At 43.1% G+C, this 9,603-nt stretch overlaps 2 protein-coding genes across 5 annotated transcripts; both read left to right on the top strand.

Annotated features, from left to right (window-relative positions):
• The first annotated feature begins 3,133 nt into the window (after positions 1-3,133).
• LOC113009791 (small integral membrane protein 30) lies at positions 3,134-3,934 on the top strand. The gene has a single exon (XM_026148337.1). The coding sequence runs from the start codon at positions 3,251-3,253 to the stop codon at positions 3,437-3,439; it is 189 nt and encodes a 62-aa protein (XP_026004122.1). The 5' UTR covers positions 3,134-3,250; the 3' UTR covers positions 3,440-3,934.
• Positions 3,935-5,439: 1,505 nt separating this feature from the next.
• gpr85 (G protein-coupled receptor 85) lies at positions 5,440-9,250 on the top strand. 4 transcript variants are annotated; one of them, XM_026148126.1, is made up of 2 exons: positions 5,440-6,001; positions 7,019-9,250. In XM_026148126.1, the coding sequence occupies exon 2, from the start codon at positions 7,186-7,188 to the stop codon at positions 8,317-8,319; it is 1,134 nt and encodes a 377-aa protein (XP_026003911.1). In that variant the 5' UTR covers positions 5,440-6,001; positions 7,019-7,185; the 3' UTR covers positions 8,320-9,250. The 4 variants fall into 4 exon arrangements, with proteins under 4 accessions (XP_026003911.1, XP_026003912.1, XP_026003910.1 ...); XM_026148127.1 differs by having other exon boundaries at positions 7,035-9,250; XM_026148125.1 differs by having other exon boundaries at positions 5,440-5,705.
• The last annotated feature ends 353 nt before the right edge of the window (positions 9,251-9,603 follow it).

Below are 9,603 nucleotides of genomic sequence, written 5' to 3' on the forward strand. Positions count from 1 at the left end.
AAAAGACCGTATTTTGGATTTTGAAAGCATAAACAGGGTTTTGTACACTCACAAAACCTGAAGTACTTCTCAAAAGTTTTTTGTGTTTTTTGGGAAAGGCAACTAATTTTGTGTTACTTTTCAAGTGCCTTCATCATTTCAAGTGTTAATAACTAAAGACAGTATTTTGGATTTTGTCTCACTGGCTCCCTTGGCCAGAGTTTATTCAATTAAAAAAAATTAAAATTTTGCATTAGTGTAAATGATTCATAATCATAAGTCATAGCGCTGTGAGATATGGCTGGTGTAGACTCACAATCTAGGATTGGACAAAATGCATACAGCATGCATAAATTTAATTTGAAAAAATTACATTTATTCAAAACCGATGTCGACATTTGCATCGGGATTTGGGTTGTTAGTGTCTGCGCTGAATGTAGAAGTCACATCCAAAGTTCAGTCGGACGCCTCTTTCTTTCTAAATGGAGGGACAGTAACTGTGTGTGTATACATGAGTGTGTAAAAACTGCAGATAGTAAGATTAACAGCACAAATATTTTGTCTATGTCCGCCATTGTAGAAATTCCCCTCATGCAAACAGTAACATCAGCACAGCATGACCTCAAAACAGGCACACACCTTTGACATTGCGTGACTAAATCTCCTTTACCTCGTCCACACGTAAATGCAAAAACTGAGTTTTTGAAAATCTCAGTTTATTAGTGATCAAAAAAGCCGTGTTCTGTGTGGACGAAAGGCCCAAACACATAGAAAAAGCTGCGTTTTCAAAAATATCCGTGTACATGTGGACGTAGTCTAAGACCAATACTAGCAATAGTAAGACCAAGAATAACAAGAAGTTCAATAACTAAAGTTGCAGGATTAAAATGTGTTGCAATCAGCACCACGAAAGCTGACCAGCACTGCATTGCCCAGCCTATGTTGATACAAGACACAAAATCAACAGCATTGTTATAAAAGTTTTTTCTGACTGTATTCAAAATTTATACATTCTATAGTTATTACATGCAAAGTTCCGAGATCAGTGAAGAAGGATTTACAACAGAGATGTATAACTTCTGGAAATCATGTTCATCATCAGTGGAGTGTGGTATGGAGGTGATTAGCTTGTAGCACAGCAGCTTTTAGCCCATCCACATTTTTGGGTTGAGTGTTTCTTCCTCTTTACAGCAGCTTATAGATTTCCAGTGGGATTAACATCAGACAAGTTGGCTGGCCAATCAATAAGATAAGATGATGAGGTGGTAGTGTTGGTAATGTGGGAAGGAAGCCCAGCTGGAAACGGAAATTAACATCTCCATAAAGCGCGTGAGCCAATAGCAGTACGAAGTGCTCTGCAATCTCCTGGTAGAAAGCTGAAGTCTGGACTTGATAAACCACAGTGGACAAACCGCCACCAACACCAGCAGATGACAAGGTGACCTAAATCAGCATAGACTGCAGGAACTTCACACTGGACCTCAAAACCCTTGGATTCTGTGTCTCTCCTCTCTTCCTCCAGATTTTCAAATTGCAGTGTTTACTTTTATGTCATTTACTTTCTGATGTCGTCGCTGGTTCGGGGTGGTTTGATTAGGAATGCGACAGCTGTAACCCCTTTCCCATAGATGCATGTCTTCCCTACTTTGTGAAGCTCCCCCAAGTTTTTGAATCAACTTTTCTCAAGGCTGCGCCAAATCCCTGATGCGTGTGCACCTTTTCCTGCCACACTTTTCCCTTCCAGTCACATTTTGATTAATATGCTTAGGTACAGCACTCTGCACAAGGCCAAACTTTTCAGCAATCACATCCTGTGGCTTACACAGGGTGTGATTGCTGAAAGGTTTGGCTATCGTGATCTGGACAACTGTCAAGTCAACAGATTATAAATGATTGTGACTGTGTGCACTGAACTAGATCGAGACATCTATCTTATCCATGCTTTTTAACTATTACAATATTTAAGTAAGTGAAACTTCATTTGTATAGCACCTTTCAAGATATTGATCACAAAGTGCTGTACAAAAGAAAACAAAAAAAGACTTTAAGGGCCTCCTGTTTCTGACCAGTGCGTTGCAATGCAAACCATACAAGGGAGATTTTGTTGTAGCTCGTTAGTTGAACACTCATTTCTGGATATTTTGTAACCCTCCTATCGATCAATTATCAGTGGAATCCAGGGGAAAGAACTGCGTCTACTCAACATAGATCATATGTGTTAGAGGAATGAGCAAACGAACAGCAGATTCAGATGTGAATCTGTAACTTTTAATTGCCGTGTGGTCTGCTGAAGGCAGCGGCAGAGATCAGACAGGACTCACAAAGTTTGTATGCGTGTGTGCGAAACAGACTGCCAAACAGACAGCAGGAGCAGGTGAGAGAGCGTGCAATGTGAAAGCAAGAAGAGTGCACCGAGGGGAACTTGTGCCCATTCATCTCTTCACTCAGATACCAGCAGGTACAGAGGTATGGCAGCCTTACAAGGTCAATATTTTACTTTGGCTCCTGTGCGCTAATTAAATTACAGGCAGAGTGCCTCGGGAGAGCACACACAGACGGTTATGGACCCTGTAACCCCCCACCCCCCTCCAACGGTTCTTACAAGCCAAACAATTTGTAGCATGAGCTGAGATGCTGGCTTGTTTAGTCACCGCAACACGGCCGATATGAAGCAATTTCACATGTTCAGGGAGATCGGGGGAGTAGTGAGGCAAATCAAGCAGCCAGGCTGGACTTGGAGATAAGTGTGGAATATTTTTTGAAGCCCAGAGTGAAAAAGTGAAAACGGATGAGGAAAGTTTAAATTCTCTGTATGTGATTCCAGTGGGATTGTTTTGTTTTTCCCATGATCAGCATGCATGGATATCCAATGTGCTTGTGTCTTGTCTTCAAGAAGAATAACAAGCCTCAGATTGATCTAAGGTACTTTGTTTCTGACAACCTGTTAGCCTAATCATCACTAATAAGGAGAACAATGTCGCAAATTCACTAATTACAGCATAACTATGAGAGTTTTAGAATTCGGGATCTGTTTGCCTCTCTGACAGAGAGAGGAAGAAAGAAAAAACGAGTTTTGGAATCATGTTTTTGTGCAAATGCATGAATCTCCGCGGGTATGAGGGAGTGGGGAGGGAACATCAGCCTAAGTTTAAGCAGTTCTGCAATTGGCTGAGCGCACCAGGAAGTCCGGCCGCTCCGAATCTGTCATCTGACTTTGACGCAGGCACTCCCGCTTCCGGAAAGTAAACTGCAACCGCGGAAAAAGCGAAACATGGCTCCCAAACTTGAACTTCCAAGCGCCGCGTTGATGGTCGGGCTGTTGTTTTTCTCCCTGATCCCCCCGGCAGAGGCTTACGATGCCGGGGACGGTCTGGCCCTGCTGCTGTGCACCATCCTCACGGTGGTGGGTTTCTGTGCCTGCCTCGGCTGGTACGCGCGGAGGCGGAACGGACAGCTGTGACGCTGACGAGACGGGATTCTCCAGCTGCTACCTGCTACCAACCACCACATTATAATACCAATTTTGCGTGATCACTCGTGGACTTTTGTGGCACAGGCTTTGTGTCTTAAAGACTGATAAGAAACGTGCCTTACTGGGATTAATGCGGCAAGTTCAACGAGGACCACGCGGAGTTGAAGAAGGTGGAGCGTAACATCCAGGAAGCAAACAGGAACTGTTGCTCGTTGCACTGCTGACATGATTATTATTAATGAGCAAAAACACTGTTGCCTTCCCTATGAACAGACTTCTGCAGCTGTAGCAGGCTCCCTAAGATGCCCACACTATGTACATTTTCGCGCATATTTTCCATCTGTCGAGGCGATTTCCTGACGCGTTGCGCTTATAGTGACTGTCACTGTTGGAAGCGCAGTGTCACATGATTGGAGTGTGTTTTGCAGTTTTGTCACTGTTGCTAATTAAACATGTAGAATAAACGCGACACTTAACAACTTATGTTCGTGTGTGGAGACGGTGCTTCATTGCATTCAGGTTGAACAGATCCTCCACTAAATGAACCGGTTAGCAGATCGGAGAGTAAACATTGCAATCTGTCGTCTGCAGCCTGTATTACTGCTCTGGCGTGCCTGTCACTCCATGCTGTAACATATATTTGAAGTGTGTTGAAAGTTTAGTGCAGGGATGTTAAATACAAGGCCCAGGGGAGCAGAGTTGGCCCAGCAAAGGCTTCAATCTTCATAGATTTTGGACTTATATTTGTATTTTTAGAAGTTTTACAGCTTTTCCTACTTGTAGAAAACTCACAAATGACCTTCCATGTGACACCAAGTAATTAAATGTACTATAGAAATTTTAGTGGGTCAACAGTAACAATGGAAGTCCAAAGAGTCATGCTGACAGATTTCTTTATCATGAAGAAAAACTGTGGCATGCTGTTGAAAACTGCCCCTTAATTTTCATATATGAAGATATGTACACTATAAATAAAATGAGGCTGATTGTTTATGTAGTATGTCACACCATCAGTCCATTTTCTACCCAGGACCTTCTTGTTGTGACAATGCTAACCACCATGACACCTCTTATAATAATATATAGCATTATGTGTGTATATATATTAAATTCATTTTGGAATAAACTAGTGATGTAAACTAGCTTTACCACCGTATACAGCCAACAGTTTAAATTATTAGGTTATTAAATTAGTTTATTATGCAGTGAAATGGGACCTTATAAAAATGAATGCCCTTTAGCAAATGTCATTAATTTATTTTAAAGGCAAGAAGTAAACTTTGCCTGTAGCTTAATGTAAATATGTCCATGTAGTAATGGTGGATAAGTTACCACACGTGTGATGTGTGGTTTAAAGGAAATGTGACTGCTCCATAAAGGGTTAAAAACTCCCCCCACTCCACAGATATCCCTATTGTACAGAGTTTGTATCAGTTACCAATAGCAACATGCTTCCTTTATGTTATGGTAATTATTCATTCATGATTCCAACACCAAGGATTTTTGTATGTTTGAAGCATGCAAGTATGTAAGTCTCCAGCTGTGCACAATATTCAGTTGTAAGACTTCTCATGGCATCACATGTCCCCATACATGGTTGAGAAATCAAATATCCTATGAATTTATCATGCTCCCTCAGTGAGGATGACGACCACTGCAAAGCTGCACTGTGTCTGCAAACAGGATCAAGCAATGCTGTGGTCTGAATCCAGAAAAGGGTCAAATTGGGTTGAAATTAAAATAATAAGAATTAAAAACAAAAAAGAAAAAAAAACCCTGGTGCATTTTATTATTTTTTTACGTAAAAAACACGTTTTATTCTAAAGAAGCTGATGTGAATTAATCCTTAAAAAAAGAATCTAGTTTAGTAGACACTTGACGATCCGTTACTCTGCGCGTTACCAGGGGAACCCGCCTGGCGGGGGAGGGGAGAGGAGAGGAGGGGGGGTAGCTGTGGCTGTAACGCGTTACCGGCCAGCAGCAGCAGCAGGCACCGCTGAGCAGATGTTACCGTGAGAGAGAGACGCTGTTAACTGCCGCCGCCGCTGCTGCAACAAGAGACAAGACGCGTCTTGGATCACAAATAGGGGATGCAGGGCGCATGCGCAGTGGGTTCCGTTTACTGTAGGATATTCACGGTGGAGGCAGAAAAAAAGGGGGCAGGCAACAAAGCAGGCTTTTTAAAACGGCGAAAAGCACGATTTGTGCAATGTAAATAGCGATCAGGAGGGACACGAAATTGGATTGTCAACAGGTAGGATTTTGGTTGAGCTTATGGTCGACTGTCTCTCTCGTTCTCTCATCTTTTTTTTCTCTTTTGGCCTTGTCTTGTGTGGTGGATGCGATTCCAGCCAAACCATAGCGGAGACTTGGAAATTATTCTAGTATAATGGACATGCGGATCCGCTACACCGTTGTGCTTCATCCGGCCGACTGGGACGCAAAGGCGATTATTTAATTCTGCTCCGTGTTTAACTAAATTCTATCGGATTCAAACGCGCATTTAAAAAGAGAGAGACCACTCGACTCACGGAGGACACATTTAAATGCGTAAGTAGACACAAGCGTACTTATTAACGAAATGGAGCATATGTTATGCAATTTTTCCCCCACCAAATATATATATACATATGGAATTGAGCTCGCCATAATATTTTTTTTTTTACCAACGGGCTTTGTTAGTGCCATTTTACCCATCCTTTTTTCAACCCAGCCCTACTGATTATCGCATCCGCGCATTGCAAAAAGAATTACGCCGATGTGGCTCACAGAGCGGGTGTTACGCGTTATGTTCGCTTAACTCTTTGTAATTAGTAACATAAAGGATGATCTGGGGGAAAAAATGGAGGCTGGCTCCATAGAAGCCCTAATGAGAACACCGCTTATTAACGTTAGACCCGTTAATCCAGTTAACCTTTAGTCAGACAAGAAAGAAAAAAAAGGGAGGGGGGGGGCGCTTTATCGCGTACTGTATGCACCCTTTACCAGTCGATTTACCACAACGCATAAAGGGTTGGGGTGAGTTTATTCGAGGCATCCACCGATCCAGGGAGCCTTCCTCTCTTCTGTAGGGTGTGATCAAGAAGAGCTTATTTTTGGACTGCATTTGTCTTAATGTTTCACAGTGCGCTGAAAATGTAAAAAAAGAAAAAAAAAAAATCCAAGCCTAGATCTGTTTGCGTGTGTGTGTGTGTTTGCCACTCGTTTATTTCCGACAGACGACAGAAAAAAAGAAGAAAACTCAGTCGTTTGTTAATGAAGCCTCAACTGTGCTTTCTTGGCTTTGTGCTGCTTTTGTTCAGGAAGCGACGTGAAAGAATATTCTGTTAGTCTAACGCATTGATGCTTTAGTCGGATCGAGCTCGCTTACTGTCTGTGTGATTCTCAGTAGACAAAGTATTCAGGCTGAGGCAGAGTTCTGCACTGAGCCACTCAAAATGCTAAAAAGTAAATCATTAAATAATCGTCAGGGCAAAGGAAAATTATGTTCATGGGAGTATAAATGGTACAGGTGTAATTTAACTCTTGTATGGGACTGAATGTTGATGGGATGAACGTATTTTTCAGGGATTTTTTTTTTTAGGTGTGATGAGACAAAGGAACAAAGGATGCCTTAGAGGAGAGGTTGCCTATACGCCTGGAAACCTCTTCAAAGCACACCGCCAAATGGATCTAACGCCTCCCCCTGCCACCTCTAGATCATGATACTTGGCTGAAGCTATTCCGCTATCTTTATGATCCCTCCTCCATCTATGGCGAACTATAGCCATGCAGGGGACCACAACATCTTGCAGAATGTCTCTCCTCTCACCACGTTCCTCAAACTGACCTCTCTGGGTTTTATCATTGGAGTCGGTGTGGTCGGAAACCTCCTGATCTCCATCCTGCTGGTCAAAGACAAGAGCCTGCACCGAGCGCCCTACTATTTCCTGTTGGACCTGTGCGCCTCTGACATCCTGCGCTCCGCCATCTGCTTCCCTTTTGTCTTCACCTCAGTCAAGAATGGGTCTGCCTGGACCTACGGCACGTTGACCTGCAAAGTGATCGCCTTCCTGGGTGTGCTCTCCTGTTTCCACACGGCTTTCATGCTGTTCTGTGTCAGTGTCACCCGTTACCTGGCCATCGCGCACCACCGTTTCTACACCAAGAGGCTGACTTTCTGGACGTGTTTGGCTGTCATCTGCATGGTGTGGACGTTGTCTGTGGCTATGGCGTTCCCTCCGGTGCTAGATGTAGGGACGTACTCTTTTATCCGGGAGGAGGACCAGTGCACATTCCAGCACCGTTCCTTCAGGGCAAATGATTCGCTGGGCTTCATGCTTCTGCTGGCGCTCATCCTCCTGGCCACACAACTGGTTTACCTCAAGCTCATCTTTTTCGTCCACGACCGTCGAAAGATGAAGCCCGTCCAGTTCGTGCCTGCCGTCAGCCAGAACTGGACCTTCCACGGCCCAGGTGCCAGCGGGCAAGCGGCAGCTAATTGGCTGGCTGGATTTGGAAGAGGCCCCACCCCACCTACTTTGCTGGGCATCCGGCAGAACAGCAATGCAGCGGGCCGCAGGCGTCTACTGGTATTGGATGAATTCAAAACCGAGAAGAGGATTAGTAGGATGTTCTACATCATGACGTTTTTCTTCCTGGCACTGTGGGGGCCCTACCTGGTTGCCTGCTACTGGCGGGTGTTTGCAAGGGGCCCCGTTGTCCCTGGAGGCTACCTGACAGCAGCCGTGTGGATGAGCTTTGCCCAGGCTGGGGTCAATCCTTTCATCTGCATCTTCTCTAACAGAGAGCTTCGGCGTTGCTTCAGCACCACACTCCTCTACTGCAGAAAATCCAGGTTACCAAGGGAACCCTACTGTGTTATATGAGGGTTTTTTTCTCATCTATGTCTCTATTGCCCTGATTGATCTTGATCTGGGTTTGCTCCCATTGTACAGCGTACTCTCTCTTTCTATCTCCCTTCTCTTCATCCTCCAGTTTCCTCCTGTTCCTCCTTCTCCTGGCCCTTCTTTACAGAGGTTGAAGGTGGACTGCCAATCACGTGGCTGTGCTGGGGCGATTGAATCTAAATCGTATCACACACGGAGGCTGAAGGGAATGGGAATAACGCAGGGGGAATGGATCACCTCCTGTGTTTATGTTCTAGTAAACAGACATTGTGGAAGGCCATGCCAATGCAGAGATGCAAAAAGTTGAAAGAAAAAAAAAGAGAGAGCGATTTGACAAAACAGTGAAAACAAGACGTCTTGCTTGGGATATTTTGAAGACACGTTATTCTGTGAGGTGTGAAATACGTAAGTATGAAAAGAAAAAGAAAAAAAATAATAACACAAAACAAAGAAATGATACCTCTCAAGGAATCACTGGAAATGTTTTACATTTTAAGAGTTGCACTAAAAAGAAGATGTAAAGATGCTTTTTTGGGGGGGGTCGACAGTTGCATTGCAAGGACAACTTTTTTGTTGTTTTTTCCTTCTCCCCCCCTCTCCCTCCAAACTAAACAATGAATGCTTTAATTTGCAACAGACTACACAACCGCTGTAAGTAGAGCAAAAACTGTTGGATTACACCATCACAAGAGGATAAAATGGTTTTAATGTAAGTGATATCTCTTTCATTTACCGGGCAGGGGGCTTAATGATGGGGGATTTACAATGTGTGGTTTTGAAGTTGCAACTTAAAATCTAGAAAGGATTTCTTGTAGTTTTATCCATATGTCCCTAGTGTCTGGCATTGTTATTTTCCTAACACATTTTACAAAAAAAACCAAAAAAAAAACTAAAAAAAAAAAAACAGAGGAAAAAAAAGATGAAGTGATGTTTGGAATTTTAAAAAAAAGTTGCTTTTGAAAACAACCTTGTGCTTAAAAAAGACATTGAAGAAGTAGTTAAATGTTTCATCATATTCATGTACCTAAACACTATCACATTGTTACAGTATTGCTGATGCCACTCCGGGTGTTCTTGCCTTAATGGTTATGATATTGTCATGTTTCTGGGGTTTATTTTTCAATCACTCCTGAAAAGTTTTCTTCTTCTTCTTCTTTTTTTCTTTTTTTCCCCCTTTAGGTGCAAGGGGAGTTTTTTCTTTTCTTCTTCCTATTTTTCACATTAGCGTGAAGTGCATGTTCATTTTTAAAAGCTGGTCCACTC

Source organism: Astatotilapia calliptera, chromosome 17, assembly GCF_900246225.1.
Source record: "Astatotilapia calliptera chromosome 17, fAstCal1.2, whole genome shotgun sequence".
NCBI classification, from domain to species: Eukaryota; Metazoa; Chordata; class Actinopteri; order Cichliformes; family Cichlidae; genus Astatotilapia; species Astatotilapia calliptera.

Bases quoted from the DNA above. Each gene is read 5' to 3' on its own strand.
- gpr85 (XM_026148126.1), top strand. From the start codon at position 7,186: ATGATCCCTCCTCCATCTATGGCGAACTATAGCCATGCAGGGGACCAC.
- LOC113009791 (XM_026148337.1), top strand. From the start codon at position 3,251: ATGGCTCCCAAACTTGAACTTCCAAGCGCCGCGTTGATGGTCGGGCTG.